The 18,466-nt window shown below is 43.9% G+C and overlaps 2 protein-coding genes across 4 annotated transcripts in view; one reads left to right on the plus strand and one right to left on the minus strand.

Annotated features, from left to right (window-relative positions):
* The window catches only part of gnpat (glyceronephosphate O-acyltransferase), a 37,686-nt gene extending 34,311 nt beyond the window's left edge, over positions 1 to 3,375 (minus strand). The window contains exon 1 of one of the 3 annotated variants that reach the window (XM_078213357.1): positions 3,108 to 3,350. In XM_078213357.1, the coding sequence (XP_078069483.1) occupies positions 3,108 to 3,164 (57 nt within the window). In that variant the 5' untranslated portion in view covers positions 3,165 to 3,350. Of the gene's footprint in view, positions 1 to 3,107 lie in introns of all 3 variants that reach the window. The other 2 variants (XM_078213356.1, XM_078213355.1) reach the window with 2 other exon arrangements.
* A 556-nt stretch (positions 3,376 to 3,931) lies between these two features.
* fsaf1 (40S small subunit processome assembly factor 1) lies at positions 3,932 to 14,464 on the plus strand. The gene is made up of 7 exons (XM_078213770.1): positions 3,932 to 4,064; positions 5,162 to 5,529; positions 7,950 to 8,006; positions 9,139 to 9,234; positions 10,452 to 10,532; positions 11,770 to 11,810; positions 14,306 to 14,464. The coding sequence occupies exons 1-7, from the start codon at positions 4,007 to 4,009 to the stop codon at positions 14,424 to 14,426; spliced, it is 822 nt and encodes a 273-aa protein (XP_078069896.1). The 5' UTR covers positions 3,932 to 4,006; the 3' UTR covers positions 14,427 to 14,464.
* Positions 14,465 to 18,466: the final 4,002 nt, after the last annotated feature.

The raw sequence follows: 18,466 nt of genomic DNA on the forward strand, positions 1-18,466 counted from the left end.
CCGCAGGGCTCTGTACTGGGACCTCTGCTATTTGTGATATATATAAATGATTTGGAAGAAGGTGTAACTGGTGTAATCAGCAAGTTTGCGGATGACACGAAGATGGCTGAAATTGCGGATAGCGAAGAGCATTGTTGGGCAATACAGCAGGATATAGATAGGCTGGAAAATTGGGCGGAGAGGTAACAGATGGAGTTTAATCCGGATAAATGCGAAGTGATGCATTTTGGAAGAAATAATGTAGGGAGGAGTTATACAATAAATGGCAGAGTCATCAGGAGTATAGAAACACAGAGGGACCTAGGTGTGCAAGTCCACAAATCCTTGAAGGTGGCAACACAGGTGGAGAAGGTGGTGAAGAAGGCATATGGTATGCTTGCCTTTATAGGACGGGGTATAGAGTATAAAAGCTGGAGTCTGATGATGCAGCTGTATAGAACGCTGGTTAGGCCACATTTGGAGTACTGCGTCCAGTTCTGGTCGCCGCACTACCAGAAGGACGTGGAGGCATTGGAGAGAGTGCAGAGAAGGTTTACCAGGATGTTGCCTGGTATGGAGGGTCTTAGCTATGAGGAGAGATTGGGTAGACTGGGGTTGTTCTCCTTGGAAAGACGGAGAATGAGGGGAGATCTAATAGAGGTATACAAGATTATGAAGGGTATAGATAGGGTGAACAGTGGGAAGCTTTTTCCCAGGTCGGAGGTGACGATCACGAGGGGTCACGGGCTCAAGCTGAGAGGGGCAAGGTATAACTCAGACATCAGAGGGACGTTTTTTACAGAGGGTGGTGGGGGCCTGGAATGCGCTGCCAAGTAGGGTGGTGGAGGCAGGCACGCTGACATCGTTTAAGACTTACCTGGATAGTCACATGAGCAGCCTGGGAATGGAGGGATACAAACGATTGGTCTAGTTGGACCAAGGAGCGGCACAGGCTTGGAGGGCCGAAGGGCCTGTTTCCTGTGCTGTACTGTTCTTTGTTCTTTGCTTGAGAATGTGATGGGTGCCAGGTTCAATCAAGACATTCCCGGGAAATTAAGATAGTTATTTGAAAAGGAAGAATGCGCAGAGTTATGGGGAAAAGGCGGGAGAATGGCACTAAGTGAACTGCTCAGAGAGTCAGTGCAAAAATCATGAAAGCCAAATGGCCTCCTTCTGCACTGTAAAAATTCTGTGATTTTGTGATCTACGAGTTCAGGCAATCATACATTTGTAGAACAACTATTCTTTAACTGCTGCACTGCATGGTTCTAAATAATGAAGGGTAAATTTACAGAAGGCTCCTCTAGTGCACTATTAGTTAATTCTGGATTGGCAATCAAAAGTAGGCAAAGTTCTTAAACAGAATCACACAAGAGTTTATTCTCATATCCTTCTTGTAAATCACACTTCAAATAAGTGCACACTTTTGGTACCTTGCTAATGGTAAAGAGACACCACACAGTAGTGTCTTAACTTTGCAAATGGAATTTTGGTGTTCATTGCTAAAGGAATAGAGTATAAAGGTAAGGAAATGTTACTGCAACTGTACAAGGCATTAGTGAGATAGCACCTGGAGTATTGTGTACAGTTTTGGTCCCTTACTTGAGGAGGGATATAGTTGCATTGGAGGCAATTTAGAGGAGGTTCACTAGATTGATTCTAGAGCTGAGGGGTTTGTCTTATGAAGAGAGATTGAGCAGTTTAGGTGTATATTCACTGGAGTTTAGAAGAATGAGAGGACATCTAATTGAGGTATAAAAGATGATAAAGGGGATTGATAGTGTAGACAGAGAGGATGTTTCATCTTGTGGGGAAATCTAGAAGAAGGGTCATAGTTTTAGGATGAAGGGGGAGCAGATTAAAAACAGAGATGAGGAGAAATTACCCCTCGCAAAGGGTTATGAATCTGAGGAATTCACTACCCCAGAGCGGTGGATGCCAGGACACTGAGCAAATTTGAGATAGACAGATTCTTAATTAGTAATGGGTTGAAGGGCTATGGAGAATGGGCAGGAAAGAGGAATTAAGGCTGAGCTTAGATCAGCCTTGAGCATACTGAATGGCAGAGGAGGCTTGAGGGGCTGAATTTCCTACTCCTGCCCCGAGCTAGTTCTTAGGTTCTTAAATGCAATGCAGGAGAACAGATGGGGTCTTGGTTTAACATCTCATCCAAAGCACAGTGCCTCTGACAGTTCAGCACTCCCTCAGAACTGAGTGTCAAACCAGATTTTGTGTCTCTGTATAAAGTTTATTTGTCACAAGTAGGCTTACATTAACACTGCAATGAAGTTACTGTGAAAATCCCCTAGTCGCCACACTCCGGCGCCTGTTTGGGTACACTGAGGGAGAATTTAGCACAGCCAATGCACCTAACCAGCACGTCTTTTGGACCGTGGGATGAAACCGCCGCACCTGGAGAAAACCCACGCAAACATGGGAAGAACGTGCAGACTCCGCACAGACAGTGACCCAAACCAGGAATCGAACTCCGGTCCCTGGCGCTGCGAGGCAGCAGTGCTAACCGCTGTGCCGTGGAGTGGCATTGGAATCCACAACCTTGTAAATCAGAGGAGCGTGAGGTACGAGTAACTGAGTTACAGTGTCCCAAAGACAACCTTCAAATTCAATCCTGAAAACAGATTCCATATTTAACCTCATTATTGATCCAAGACGAAGAGGTATCTAATTTCCATGATTGGGTTGTCAGGACTGAATCAGAATAGCTGGTCTCTAATGATCCTAATCAATGACTGTCTCAGCATTAAAGAAATATAAAAGTATTTCTTAATACCTTGCGATAAATACTTCCTGTCCCTCTGAGGGATGTTTGTTCCCAGCCCTTTAAAGTGAGTACAGGATCTCCATCTCTCATATCAAAGCCTGCAATCTCCCAGCCTCTCCTGTCTCAGCTCCTCTCTGCCTGCCAGGGGTTTACAATCTCCTTCCAGCCTAATCCCTGACTTCCTGGAGTCAGGGCCCAGGAGATACCTCATGTACACATCCCGGTAACAATCCTCTCCTCAAGGTGCAGAGGATGTGCCTGGCACCTCCCAGTGGTATCAGCACTAAACCCTCCCCCCCAGTCACTGGGGGCCCTCAGCACCGCCGCGACCCCAGACTCCACTCACCGGGTACAGAGACTCCACAGCCGGGCTCGCCATGCTGACTGCGGCCAAATGAGACATCTGCGTCTCATAATAAGACCTGCCCGCGGCCTCCACTAGAAACAGAGACTAAGGTCCAAGGCCACCCCCCGCACAGCTCCGCGCTGGCATGACAGACCAGGCCCAGGCGACTGAGGGAGGGAGGGAGGGACCGCGAGCCGCGCCTACCCGTTCAACGGCCGCCACAGCCCCGCCCCCACCACCTGCAATGGTGAGGCCCCGCCCCCTTCTCAACGGCCGCTGCGGGAGCGTCGCCACAGGGAGCCCCGCCCACCCGGCCGCCCACTTGCGCGCAACCGCCCATAGCAAGCCCCGCCCACTTGTGCGCAACCGCCCATAGCACGTCCCGCCCACTTGCGCGCAACCGCCCATAGCAAGTCCCGCCCACTTGCGCGCAACCGCCCATAGCACGTCCCGCCCACTTGCGCGCAACCGCCCATAGCAAGTCCCGCCCACTTGCGCGCAACCGCCCGTGGCCAGTCCCGCCCGCTTGCGCGCAACCGCCCATGGCAAGTCCCGCCCGCTTGCGCGCAACCGCCGATGGCAAGTCCCGCCCGCCAGCTGCAGCGGGAACCCGCCCATTCCAAATCCCCCCGCCCCATTGCTCCACCGCGAGAACCCCGCCCACCGGCGAGCCCCACCCACTGCTGCACTGGAGCCCCGCCCACCGGCCATGGCGTGAGCCCCGTTCCACCGTGAAGCCCCGCCCACTGCTGACCTGCCGACTAGGGAGCCCCGCCCACCAGGGAGTTCTCCCGCCAAGTGTTCTCAGGCAGTTCCGCCCACGCAGCGCGGTGACGTCAGAGGACCCGGCTCCTGACGTCAAGACGTTGGGCACGTACTGTGGACCTGCGGCAGCCGCCATGGAGGAGAGTGAGGGGCTGGCGTTGGATGAGTTTCTGAGTCGGCTTTACCAGTGCGGTGAGGGTGGCCGAGATTCACCAACTCCCAGTCATGGGCTGGCTCTCTGGGAGCCTGGGGTGGAGAAGCTGCATTGAGGGGAAATTTGATAAGAGGTGTACAAGAATTTGATAGGTTTAGAGAAGGTGTTCCCGTGGGTCGATGGTGCAAGGAGCAGGTTTGTTGTGTGGGGTGGGGGATGTGACAAAGAGCCTCTTTTACTCAATGAGTGGTAATGAGCTGGAACTCAGGGTGAGGCAAGAGGCGATGAACTATTTTAGGAGGGAATTGGATGGGTGCTTGAGGAAACCCATCCAAGCTTTTGGAGTGTGGATGGGATTCTTTGAATTGATCTACAGAGAAGCCAACATGGATTGCAGTTAAAGGGCTGAATGGCCTTCTTCCGTGCCATGGTGACTGAGTAATTGGTAGGGCTCTCCTGGCATTATCAACAGGTTGCTGTGGGATCATTTGCATCCACAGGTGAAGACTGAAAGGCCTCAGATTAACATGTGCAATGCGGTGGCACAGTGGTGAGCACTACTGCCTCACAGTGTCAGGGACCTGGGTTCGATTCTGGCCTTGGGTGACTGTGTGGAGTTTGCACATTCTTCCAGTGTGTGGGTTTCCTCTGGGTGCTCTGGTTTCCTTCCACAGTCCAAAGATGTGTAGGTTAGATGGATTAGCCATGCTAACTTGTCCCTTAGTGTCAGGGGGATTAGCCAGGGTAAATACGTGGGGTTACAGGTATAGGGCCTGGGTGGGGTTGTTGTTGGTGCAAGTTTGATGGGCCAAATGGCCTCCTGCTGTAGGGATTCTATGATTCTGTGATCTCATCTGAAAGATGAGCCCTCTGATGGTACAACAGTTCATCAAAGCGGTTACTGCCCTGGCCTGGAATATGGTCTGGAGTGAGACTTGAACTGGTGACCTGTAACCGGGGCGGGGGGGGGGGGGGTGGATGAGAGGAGAGAGCTGCTGCTGATGGTCAAGTATCAAAGTGCTTCATCACCAGTGGGTGACTTAGTGAAACATAATCCCCGTGTGCATTTGGGAAACTGCAGGGTTATTTTGCTTTAAATCTCTTTGAATGGTATTTTTCAAATTGACTATTACAGGGGAAACTGCAGTGAATGAAACGAAGGACAGGGAAGGAAAAGCAAAGCTGAAGGGGAGAAAATGCAAGCAAAAGAAGAATGAAGAGCAAGCACTTTGCCCAGAGGTCCAGCCTGTGCCTTGCAGCACCGCACTACCCACAACAAGTGACTCACTTGCAAAGACAGTAGCCAACTCACCACACAGGATTCCAAAGTGTCTTGTCAAGTTGCATGCTGAACTTCTCAATTCTATGGCTGACTGTGCGGTGCAGGCAAAAGCAAAGGGAGAAAACAATGGGAGTGTCACCAACGGTGAAAAGGGGCCAGTAGAAGTCGTAACCTTTACTGGTTCTCGCAAGAGAAAGAAGCCGGCTATAGACGAAGACCAAGTAAGTTTCTGAATTTCAATTTAAACATCATTTTAAAATACTGGGCAAATCTCTCATCCTCAGATCTAACTTGGTAATTACACTGGAAGCTTTCACAGCCACGTTACACAGGTTGTCTAGCACTGTTAACCTGCTCCTCTGTATTTGTTTTCTTTCTCTCCTCTGTATCTCGAGTGCCAGTTGTTTCCTGTCTTTCCTTTGCCATTTCTGCCTGCTTTAAATGGTAAATCTGCACCAGTACAAAATAGGCTCCTATCCCACAGCCTCGGTTTGCAGAAGGAGATTGGAAGGAGTGTGAGATCTCTTGCCTATCTTCTGGACAGGTTCACTCATTTATATTGTTATAAAGCGGTGGTTGATCCCCCCCCACCCCACCCCGAGAACTAACGCCGAAACACCCAAAGAGGAGTACCTCGCCTCATAATCTGTAAAAGGTATGTGTGAAGTGGTGTGACCTGCTCTTCAGCAACTTCTAGTGGTTAATGGAAAAATAAATCTCTGTCACTCACGCTAAAATTAATATGTAACAATTTATTTATCTAACTAACTGAACAAATTAACTAAATTATTAACAAACTGAATAAATCCCTTCTAACTATTAACTATTCCCGAATAAAACACGATTCTAATGGTACACTGTTCAAAAAAATACAATTCCCACTCATTAACAAAATAGAATTTAGTCACTCTCTAAATTACAACCAGGTTTTGTGTCTTCTGGGCCTTCTCTGTTGATTCTTCATGTCTGGACTTCTTTCTTCTTCTTTGGCACCTTTTGCTATCCAAATGGTGCTTTCTCTAAACATTGAACAGTGCAGAAGGAGACCATTCGGCCCATCGGGTCTGCACCGACCACAATCCCACCCAGGACCTAGCCCCATACATTTACCCTTGCTAGTCCCCCTAACATTAAGTGGCAATTTAGCACGGCCAATCCACCTAACCCGCACATCTTTGGACTGTGGGATGAAACCGGAGCACCCGGAGGAAACCCACGCAGACACGATTGTGAAGCTATGAGAGTCCGTGACTGACTCTCTCTTTAGAACTGAGACAAGAGCTGTTAATTGTGGCAGGTGCTCTCCTCCAGTTTGTCCCACTGCCATCTTTTATACCCGTGATGACATATAAATATTTCCCACAATAGGATTGGTCCTAGGTTATGAAAACCATCAGATTTAAATTTAATAGGTTCTTGGTATCTAAGTGCCTGATTCAAATTTATTGGCTAAATTCAAAAGCCTGTTGTCTTGGTAAAAACGGCTGCTTGGCCTTTCGATACAAATGTTTCAGTTTGGGCTTTCCGTGTTCTTGCATTTTAAATCTCTAAGCACAAAAAAAGCACCACCTTTTAACAGGATCACGCGATGCTTTCCCCCCTAGCATTTTACAATTTTACACACGCCAAATTCTAACTGCCTACTCCCAGTCTACAATTACTCTACCCAACTTTGCAACACTGTGTCTTGTCTAGTCTTAGCCAGTGCTTCCCAGTGTTGTGGATTTCCAGCTTGTTGTGCTGTTGATTGCAGCGTGATATGAACCATTACTGTATGGCACCAGGTACGGAGAGAGCAGTGCCTGGGTCGATGTACAGTCCTGGTGTCGCAGCATTTCATGCATTACTTTAGGCTGATGAGATAAAATTCCTTGTGGTTTGTGTTTTTTTTGGGCTCCTTGTGCTGCCTAGAACTGTGAGTAAATAGAAATGACACCCGGCGGACCATCTCTTCCGGCAGCAAGACCCGATCCCTGGGATCATGTTGGTGCTTCTCTAACTTGACCTTTAATTACTTCCTGGGAGACACAGTGGTTAGCACTGCTGCATCACAGTGCCAGGGACGCGGGATCGATTCCTGGCTTGGGTCGCTATGTGGAGCCTGCACGTTCTCCCCATGTCTGCATGGGTTTCCTCTGGGTTCTCCGGTTTCCTTCCATGGTCCAAATGACTTGCTGGTTAGGGTGCATTGGTCATGCTAAATTCTCCCTCAGTGTCCCCGAGCAGGCGCCAGAGTGTGGCAACTAGGGGAATTTCACAGTAACGCCATTGCAGTGTTAATGTAAGTCTACTTGTGACACTAATAAATAAACGTAAACTTTTCTCCAACAACTTGGTTGATGGCTGGTTCCCCTCGAGGGTAAAATGGGTGACATTGACTAAGTTTCTGGGACCCACTAAATATCTTACCTAACTTCCTCTCCCTGTTTCACTCACCATCCACCCTGCCACCTCTCCTTCCATCTCTTACTCTCTCCGTCCATCTCTTACTCTCTCCGTCATGTAAATTGTTGTTTACAGGATTTGTGGGGAGAAGGTTTACCCCGCTTTCTAAACTGATGTGATTGCTATTGCAACGGTGGACTTCTGCTTGGGTGCATTTAAATTTTGAATTCATTTATTTTTATTTTCACGTGTTCAGGTGGAGGAAACTGTTGAGCAGAACACCACACAACAAAAAGTATTTAACTTGGAGAGGGTAAGTCTTGACTCAGCTCCTTTTATTCTAGAATACAGACTACACTAGAACATTGTCCTCTGCAGAAACATGGTGATTAGCAGCTCTGTGTTCAGAACCTTTCTGTTGTATGTAAACCTAATAATTGGTGGCGGAGTGTGAACAGAGATGAAATAAAGATAATTTATTTTGCCACAAGTTTTTATGATCTGGAATTCACTGCCTGAAGGAGTGGTGGAAATAGATTGAATAACTTCAAAAGGAAAAAGAATTGCCAGACCATGGGGAAAGAGCAGAGGTGTGGGATCACATAGGTATGGTGGTTTAACAGTAACGTTTTGTGCTTTATGATTCTATAATGGCTAATGGACAGAGATGTAAAATAAACTTTGTGAAGACTGCTTTAGTAGAGACCTGTATGTGGTTGTACCAGAGTCCCAGGTTTAGTTCCAGGCCTGTGATAGATTTGCTGCTCTCAGACAGCGCATTAGCTTCTTAGCGGGTTATTTTGGATCGGGGAGGCAATGGCCTAGTGGCATTATCACTAGATTATTAATCCAGAAACTCAACTAACGTTCTGTAGCCCTGGGTTTGAATCCTACCACGGCAGATGGTGGAATTTGAATTCAATTTTTAAAAAAGTCTGGAATCTACTGATGACCATGAAACCATTGTCGATTGTCTGGAAAACCCATCTGGTTCACTAATGTCCTTTAGAGAAGGAAATCTGTCATCCTTACCTGATCTGGCCTACATGTGACTCCAGAGCCACAGCAATGTGGTTGACTCTCACTGCCCTCTGAACCAGGGCAACAAGGGATGGGCAATAAATGCTGGCCAGCCAGCGACGTCAATGTCTCACGAATGAATTTTTTAAAAAATGCACCCTTTCCTGAATGCTCTCAGTTACTTCGACTGAAAATCTTGCTTGCATCGATCGCTCTCTGGTATAGATAGCGTTGTACTTAATTGGATTTGCACCCCATTGTTGACTCGTCCACCCCAGGCTCACATGAGGATGATGGCCATTTGGGGAAAAAGCATGCCAGGCACCCTGAGATCATCCCAATAGAAATCACTGTCACTCAGCAGGGAAGACAACGTTCAAAATAAATAAAATGGAGACTGATTGTTGATGCCTTTCTCTTTACAGGCTCGCCTGGAAGTGCACAGATTTGGTATCACAGGATACAAAAAAGAACAGCAACGAGTGTTTGAACGAGAGCGAGCTATTATGCTTGGGGCTAGAGTATGTCACTTTGTGAATAAATATTTTTAAATAATCTGCTATGGTTTCCAATCTTGACTCTTTCCTCCTGGATAAAGTTTGCCTCAGAGATTGATGTATTTTTCTGTTGATCTCTGCTCTTCATCCAGTTTTTACAGAACAGAATAGAGGTTGTGTGCCCTTTACCCTGGCTTCAGCTTCTTGAACCCAGACAGCTATTTCTATTTATCCTCCTACTTGCTGCTTTGCTCTCTCATGAATTTCATGGGGCCAGAGCTTTGCAAAGAGTTGTGTCCTCACTAGCAGACGAATGACAAATTAGACAGCAATATCTTTCAGTAATGACAACTTGGAATATGAGCAAATGGGAACATTGGTTTCAACTCTTTGCCACTAAGTGCAGCCCTAAGGTTCTATAGTGGTAGCCCATAGAGAGATGAAGCTTGCACAACCGCCACCCCCCCCCCTGGGGAATTTTCACAGTAACTTCATTGCAGTGTTAATGCAAGCCTACTTGTGACTAATAAATTAACATTAAATTTAGCAGTAAAATGCCAAGGGAATGCCTCACCTGTCAGTGGTGTCACCTTTTGGAAATGTTAAACAGCAACTGCATCTGCGCTATCGCTGGATCCCACAATACTATTCAAAAAAAGGGAGAAGATGATCTCACCGCTGTCCTGTGTAATAGGATCCTACATATTAATGTATTTACTTTTATTCATGCAAGTGGAACACAGTAGCACAGTGGTTAGCACTGCTGTCTCACAGCGCCAGGGACCCAGGTTCAATTCCGGCCTCGCGTGACAGTTTGTGTGGAGTTTACACATTCTCCCTGTCTGCGTGGGTCTCCTCAAGGTGCTCCGGTTTCCTCCCACGTTCTAAGGAGGTGCTGGTTAGGTGCATTGGCCGTGCTAAATTCTCCCTTGGTGTCCCAAGATGTGTAGGTTAGGGGGATTAGTGGGGTTACGGGGAACAGGTCTGGGTGAGATTGCCCTTAGTGTCAGCGGGATTATCTGGGGTTACAAGGATAGGGCCTGGGTGGAATTGTTGTCAGTGCAGACTCGATGGGCCGAATGGCCTCCTTCTGCACTGTATGGATTCTGTGAATTCACAAAATGCTCATATGTCAGAAATTCACATGTAAATGACACATTGCAATTGTAGTAACTGTTAGAATTTGAAAATCACATCCTGATGTTTACAATCTTTTTTTCCCCGTTTTGCTTCTGTTCTAGCCCCCAAAACGCGAATATGTAAATTACAAAAGTTACCAAGAAACGATAAAAAATAAAGCTGCAGCGAAACTTACGAAAATGGTTAGTATTGTTTCATCAAAGTACATCATTTCAGCCGAGTATTTTTTATATTGAACATTTTTCAGACATTGTTCTACTTGTGACACAAGTTTCAGAGCATAGTTAAATAACAACTCTTAGGAATTTGCTGATTTTAACATATTGGGTAACATATCAGTATGAAAAGAAGATTGGCTGGCAGAGTCAGGATGTGACAAGTGGAGTTACGCCGCAGGGGTCTGCTGGGGCCTCAACCTTTTACAATTTATATCAGTGACTTAGATTAAGGGAGAGAGGGCATGGTAGCTAAATTTGGAGATGACACAAATATGGTAGGAAGGTTTATTATGAAGAGGTCGTAACGAGGTTGCAGGTGGATATAGATGGGTTGAGTGTGTGGGCAAAAATCAGGCAGATGCAATATATTGTGGGAAAATGTGAAGTTGTTCACTTTGGCAGGAAAAATAAAAAGCAGAGTATTACTTAAATGGAGATCGATTGCAGAATGTTGAGGTGCAAAGGGATCAAGCTGTTCTAGTGTATGAGTCACAAAGTTAATATGCACATACAGCAGGTAATTGAATGCTTTTATTATTATTAGAGGAATTGAACATAAAAGTAAGGATGTTATGTTTCAGTTATGCAGGGCATTGGTGAGACCACATCTTGAATACTGTGTGCAGTTTTGTTCCCCTTATTTAAGGAAGGATGTAAATGCATTAGAGGCAGTATAGAGGAGATTTATTAGATTGGTACCTGGAATGTGCAGACTAGGTTGTCTTACAAAGGAAGGTTGGACAGGCTGGACTTGTTTCCCTTTGCGTTTAGAAGAGTGAGGGGTGACTTGATTGAAGTAAATAAGATCCCCGACAAGGTGCAAGTGGAAAGGATATTTCCTTTAGTGGGCAAGTCTAGAACGAGAGGGCAATGTTTTAAAATTAGGGGGTCACCCTTTTAGGACAGAGGTGAGGAGAAGTATTCCCTCAGAGGGTCTCTGCCTCAGGTGGTGGAAGCGGGTTCATCAATATTTTTCAGACGCAGTTAGACAGATTCTTGTTGGGCGAGGGAATGAAAGGTTATTGGGGGTTAAATTGAAACACAAACAGATCTTATTGAATGGCAGAGCAGGCGCAAGGGGCCAAATGGCCTATTTGTGCTCCTATTTGGTATGTTTGTATTATTTGTACTGTTTGTGGTTAAGAGACATCTTGTGACACGTTTATTCACTCCTGTTTCCCAATCTTTTGTTTCACTTTAGAACTCAAAATCCACACTTCCGAAGAGAAAGAAAGAAGAAAGGTGAGTTATACAACCAGTGGGTTGTGGGAGAGGGTGAGCTTTTAATGCTTTCATTTAAAACTGTCAACTTCAGTCTCACTGGTTTCCTGCAAATTTTAATATTCGTTGTCTGTGCGCTTTTAATTTTCTCCCGTGCTGACCCCATGCCCTCTTAAAATTCATCACATCTCATCCAAGGATTCATCTCTTGTTCCATCGATTGCAACTCAACTACTGACCACTGAAGCTTCTTTCTCTCATGTCAGTGACTCGCTATCTGTCCTCAGGCAGTGTTGTCCCCCTCCAGAATTCCCATTATCAATCTGCTTACACAGATATATTGTTAGCAGCCAGCTCTATTTCTATGTTGTTAGACTGCAGATTCTTCCAGTGAAATGTTCTGATGACCGAACGTGAAATTGCCACCAACTCCATCCCTTATTATGAGGTGAACCAGGCTGTCTGCAGCCTTGACATCCAGTTCGACCCTGACCTGACCTTTCAATCCCATGTCATTCTTCACCTGTTGCTTTTTTTAAATGTATCTGTGAGATGCAAGTGTTGCTGGCCAAACCAGCATTTATTGCCCATCTTAATTGTCCTTTAGATAGTTGTAAGCTGCCACCTTGAACCACTGCAATCCATTTGGGGTAGCTGTGCCCACAGTACTGTTAGGAAGGAGTTCCAGTATTTGGATAGTGAAGGAGCGGGGATATGGTTCCAAGTTATCCCATTTAGCAAATGGTAGTGCCATACAAAATGATGGTATGTATCCTCTATATGAAGATGGGACTTTGTTATGCTTACCAATACTGTTATAGACAGATCCATTGCCCAGGTGGCTACATGAGAATGAAGTCAAGTAGTTTTTGCCCTCTTGTTGGTGGTCTCACTGACTGCTACAGGACTAGTCTGGCAGATATGCCCTATAGGACTTATCCTCTTTTAAGTTTAAAGTTTAGTTATTAATGTCACAAGTAGGCTTACATTAACACTGATGAAGTTACTGTGAAAATACCCTAGTCGTCATACTCCAGTGCCTGTTTGGGTGCACTGAGGGAGAATTTAGCATGGCCGACGCACCTAACCAGCACGTCTTTCGGACTGTGGGAGGATACTGGAGAACCCGGAGGAAACCATAAGACCATAAGACATAGGAGCGGAAGTAAGGCCATTCGGCCCATCGAGTCCACTCCACCATTCAATCATGGTTGATTTCAACTCCATTTACCCGCTCTCTCCCCATAGCCCTTAATTCCTCGAGAAATCAAGAATTTATCAATTTCTGTCTTGAAGACGCTCAACGTCTCGGCCTCCACAGCCCTCTGTGGCAATGAATTCCACAGACCCACCACTCTCTGGCTGAAGAAATTTCTCCTCATCTCTGTTCTAAAGTGACTCCCTTTTATTCTAAGGCTGTGCCCCCGCGTCCTAGTCTCCCCTGTTAATGGAAACAACTTCCCTACGTCCATCCTATCTAAGCCGTTCATTATCTTGTAAGTTTCTATCAGATCTCCCCTCAACCTCCTAAACTCCAATGAATATAATCCCACGATCCTCAGACGTTCATCGTATGTCAGGCCTACCATTCCTGGGATCATCCGTGTGAATCTCCGCTGGACCCGCTCCAGTGCCAGTATGTCCTTCCTGAGGTGTGGGGCCCAAAATTGCTCACAGTACTCCAAATGGGGCCTAACCAGTGCTTTATAAAGCCTCAGAAGTACACGCAAGAAACCCACGCAGACACGGGGAGAACGTGCAGACTCCACACAGACAATGACCCAAGCCAGGAATTGAACCCGGGTCCCTGGCGCTGTGGGGCAACAGTGCTAACCACTGTGCAACCGTGGCCCTCTGTTTGATAGATAACACTCTTGTTTCTTAGTCCCAGAAGCCCTACTCCAGAGTCTTGAGCAGGATTGACATTATAGTAATGGAGTACTGCACAGTTGGAGGTGCTGTTTTTCAATGATATGCTAATCCAATGACTGTTCTCAGGAGAAGTGGGATGCTTTCTCATGTCCTGGCTAAAAACTCCAGCGCACCAAGTCTTGCTCCCCCATCGCTTTCATTCTCATTGAAATACTTTGTCTCCCAAAGTCTCAGTTTTCCTCCTTGTCTCTGCCCCCATGGCCTTTCTCTAACATGTGCTTTATCCTTACTGTCCCTTGATCTTCATTCCTCCCCATTGGTGACTGTCCCTTCAGCTTTCTCAGCCGCATAACCATGAAATTCTCTTCCTAAAATTCTTGGTTGTCCCACTTCTATGTCCTCAAAAAACAAACAACACACAGACCAAGCTGATGGCCACCTTTCTAATCCCCCCTCCTTTTGCTCAGTGTGCATTTTCTTTTTCTCTTGCACCTCCATGAAATGCTCTTCTACATTAGTCTCTCTAGAAATGCACGTTAATTAACCCGAATTGGTGAGGCCATTCACCAATAACCTCTACTGGATAGGAGTGTCAAGTTGTGTGAATTGCCCCTCCAAAATTAACTGGTGTTTGGTTTCTACAGGAGGAACAGGAAGTCCGAAATTGTCCCTACTGGGCAGGTGGGACGATTTAAGAACGGAGCACTGATTCTCAGTGACAGTGACATCAAGAGAATCAAAACAACCAAATCAAAACACATGTAAATTTTTTGCAATTTCCAAAAATAAATTCTATTTTAATCACAAATGTTTTGTTTGCAGCTCAGTTGTCTGTTTTTGGTGCACTGTTTGGTTATGGGGATTAGACATCAAATTTGCCAAGTTTGAGATTTAAGTTTTGTTTCACCTCCAGTAAATGTGATCAAACAACCGCCTCCAGCTCACAGACAGTTTTGAATAAGCTTTGTTTTGGAAACAGTAAAAATTGGAGAGGACCAGCAGTGTAGATGAATAAGAACCAACTGAGGAAATCTTACTCGCAATGCAGGCTCATTGATCATCCAGGTGGAATAAGCGTACCAGGAATTGCAAGCTTGAAATCTGCCCATTCTTTCATTAGCAGAGGGGATATAGGCTTCAATATCTTAAATTATCCCCATGGAGTAAGTTGAGTTGGGTCCTTTCTGTTAAATGTTTCAAGTGATGGACATTGAAGTGCAGACTTCCAAACCACAGGGTTCTGAGCTAGGACAAGTTAAAGAGCCTCAGATTGTTTAATCTTGAACTATTTTGCATTTGACAACTTTTCAGAGGACGTTGATCACCTAAGATGGCAAAAAACGCAATAGATTATTGGGGGGGGGGGGGTGGAGGGTGTAATTGAGAATTATTAATCTTTGGGTTAAGACAGTGGTCTCTCTATTCCTGTTTTCCTGATAGGATTTTTTTTTGATGCACTAATTTGTAAATCTGACAGCAATTTTATTGTAAAATTTCAATTCTCTAATGAAACTTGAGTCAATGTGAATTGTAACAACCAGATTTATTCAATTAACATTTATACAGACTACACACACTATTTTGGCACATCAACATGCGACTAAGTATACAGGACAGACATTCACTATTTATGTAATACCTAGTTTGAGAGCATTGAGTAGACAGTAACAGAATATTATGTATAAAAACGGGGAAAAAAATACCAAACTATCCATTGCACATAAAAAAGTTTAAGTTCTGAGGAAATATCCACTAGTCACAACAAAACAAATCAGCGGACCAGCCGCTAAAGTTCCTGACAACTGGGTTCTCATTTAAAGGTATTTTAATACAGTAGATGGAATCCTTAGTGGAGAGAGCTCATTAGTTTTTAACTTCAGTATGACCAGGAGCATCCCCAAGTCAATGAAGGTAAAATACAAAACACAGTACTGAATTATACTTCCTTAAAAAAGACAAGTATTGTCCTCTCATAGTTTTAAGAATTTCCATCTATGCATGGGAGGGTATTTCATAAACGTCCTAGCTGCCTCAGACGTTATTTGTGCATGAGGCTTCTACTCTGTTTAAGAGCAAATTAGTTCTGCACTTCCAAACCCTAGTTTAAATGATGTAGTGTTGCAATTTAAAGCTGCACTTAAAACAATGTTATTTTCATGAATACTTTGTTTTTAAAAACACACATTCCACTTCAGAAACAGTGAAAAATAAATTGAATGTGTTTCACTTACTGACTATTTCAATGAAAGAAAGAAGTGACCATGGTACATCCAGATAGTTAAGTCGATTGAGAGAAGCAAAGGTCTGTGTTGGTGGACGACCCTCACACAGGTATTATGCTTAACCAGCTTCCAGTCTGAGGTTAAAGTGTACAGTTACACTTTGTCAAGATGAGCATAATCAAATCAAGTAAATGTTATTCTGAAACGTAAATCTGCAGGAAGTAGCTGCACTGTACAGGGCACATGATTATGGATATCAGACATCAAACAATCGAGTTAAGAACATTGTCCGGTGCTTTTAATAGGGAGCAAGATATGCACTTTTTATAAGTGTCTTCTTTGTCACTGCATTTAACTTGAAGGGAATATTTTGTCATTATCTTCTACCCACGTTATTTAGTTATGAATAGAAGGATTTCTCCAAAAGGAAGCATATGTGTTCAGAGTTTCAGCAAAGTGCCTGTGTGAGTTCAGTATTCAGCATATAAATTGCTGATTTCATTTGGGGGAAATTCTGAGTGGGGACTTTATTGCATTCAATCTAATTTTCTAGAATGAAGCAATGAAAGAGTTCTTTAATCAACATTTCTAAATGTAAGACAAATTGTGTCATGCAGTTTTAACAGCTGTAGTTGAGACAGGTTCTCTTACACTCGAGGCCAAAAAGCATAGGCAGGGAGAGACAACTTGCCCGAATTTCCACTGTGTCTGAAACCTTGTTTTACTAAGTCTGCCCGTGAATAGATACTTTCCCATCCCACAGTGAGGCTACTATCAAACCTAGTTTTAAAATAGTAACATTTAAACAAAAACATATTAATAACCAGCACGAGTATCAGTTAAAATGCTAAAGTAAATTAAATGTTTCTTACTAAAAGCTGACGTTTTAAACAAGTACCAATAAGTGACTAGTTCCAAATGCCTATAACCAAATGCTTAAGATGCAAATCACAAGGAGAGAGAGAATGACAACAGAACAGTAAAGAATTAAACTTTCACTTAAATGATTATTAAATTACTATCCTCCATTGCTATTTGAGCTGTACCCAGAACTGGGTAACCGCAAAGAATCAACAATAGTTAACATTAACACCAACTAAAAGCTTAAGAAATACGTAAAAGATTCCATTTGTTCAATACTGCTTTGTTAATAGATTGTACTATTATATAAAACTTTGTATTACAATCTTTATAATTTGAGTTTAGCAAACGCCATTATGTAGTAAACATGTTCAGAGAAGTGTGTATTTGTCACCATTATAAAGGCTGGCAGTGGTTCAGCTGGTAAACATGCCACTGTACCCGTTAGTGCTGTCTATCCTGCTGCATAGTGTGTGCCTTTTTTTAAAGTTAATACAGATTACAAATAGTTTGTAAATACATAAAATGGTTCACTCATAATTTTATAACAATACATTCAAAACAGACTGTTACAAAATAAATTGCGATATTGAAAATTTGACAATTTTACTTGTTTAAAAATCTGAGTTTGCATACTCATCAATAAAGAGTTCAGCAGCTCTGCTTTAAGGAAACTGCATTTCAAATAGGTTCACATAATGATCTCGCTTCATGAAGGATGAAATTTAAAAACCTACCATTTTGTGATTTCAGCATTAATCTGCATTCCGAGTCAGTCAAAGATTTATTTTGTGTAAGTGGGAAGGGTTTCTTGGGAGGAGCCACTCACTACCTAACGCTTTGGATCGCTAGCTCATCACAACACTTCTCAACTAATACTTGGCTGCAACCTGTTTGAAAATCACAGTTTAACCACATCAGAAATTTTTTTTTTTAAAAAGAGCTGAGGGAAACAAAATCTTCATGAAGGATTAAAATAATCAATTGGAGGGGATTACCCTGGCATTTAACTGATGTGTTTCACATCAATTCATCGCTGTGGACTTTATTCACACAACATCCACTGAATACATTCCCAAGGTAGAAAAAAGTGTGAAATAAAAAGTTCTGAACCTCACAGGAACTTCATTCTTCAAACTATGGAATCGTAGAGTAAAATGTTACAGCATTGGAGGCCATTCAGCCCATTCACTGTGTCTGATTTTCTAAGCTCTCCATCTAGCTAAACTCTCATCTTTTACATTTTCATGCATTTCCCTTTTAAAAGCTTTTATGAATCCACTGATTCCGATAGGGCATTCCTTGTTCTAACAATTTTCTGCAAAAAGAAATTACTCTGATACTTTGTCCCAACACCCAAATCTTTTACCCTCTCACTTTGTTCGATGACTCAATTTTTTAAACCTCTAGTTATCTACTCAGACCATAGAAATAGTTCTTCCTGTTAACTTAACCTTGCATAATTTTAAACTCCTCTCAGATATCCTAACTTCTGGTCCAAAGAAAAAAATATCTTGCATTCCTCCTACCCAATGCCTCTCATTCCTGGTATGACTCTAATGAGTCTTTAAGGCACCAAAGCTGGACACAAAGTTCCAGCTGTGGCCTAAGCAATGATTTGTATGGGTTTAGTGCTACCCCTTTTGTTTTCATACTCTATAATCCCTACGATCTTGTATACTACATTTCCAGTTTTATCCTGGTCAATATTTATACTTCATC

This window comes from Mustelus asterias, chromosome 5 (assembly GCF_964213995.1).
Source record: "Mustelus asterias chromosome 5, sMusAst1.hap1.1, whole genome shotgun sequence".
NCBI classification, from domain to species: domain Eukaryota; kingdom Metazoa; phylum Chordata; class Chondrichthyes; order Carcharhiniformes; family Triakidae; genus Mustelus; species Mustelus asterias.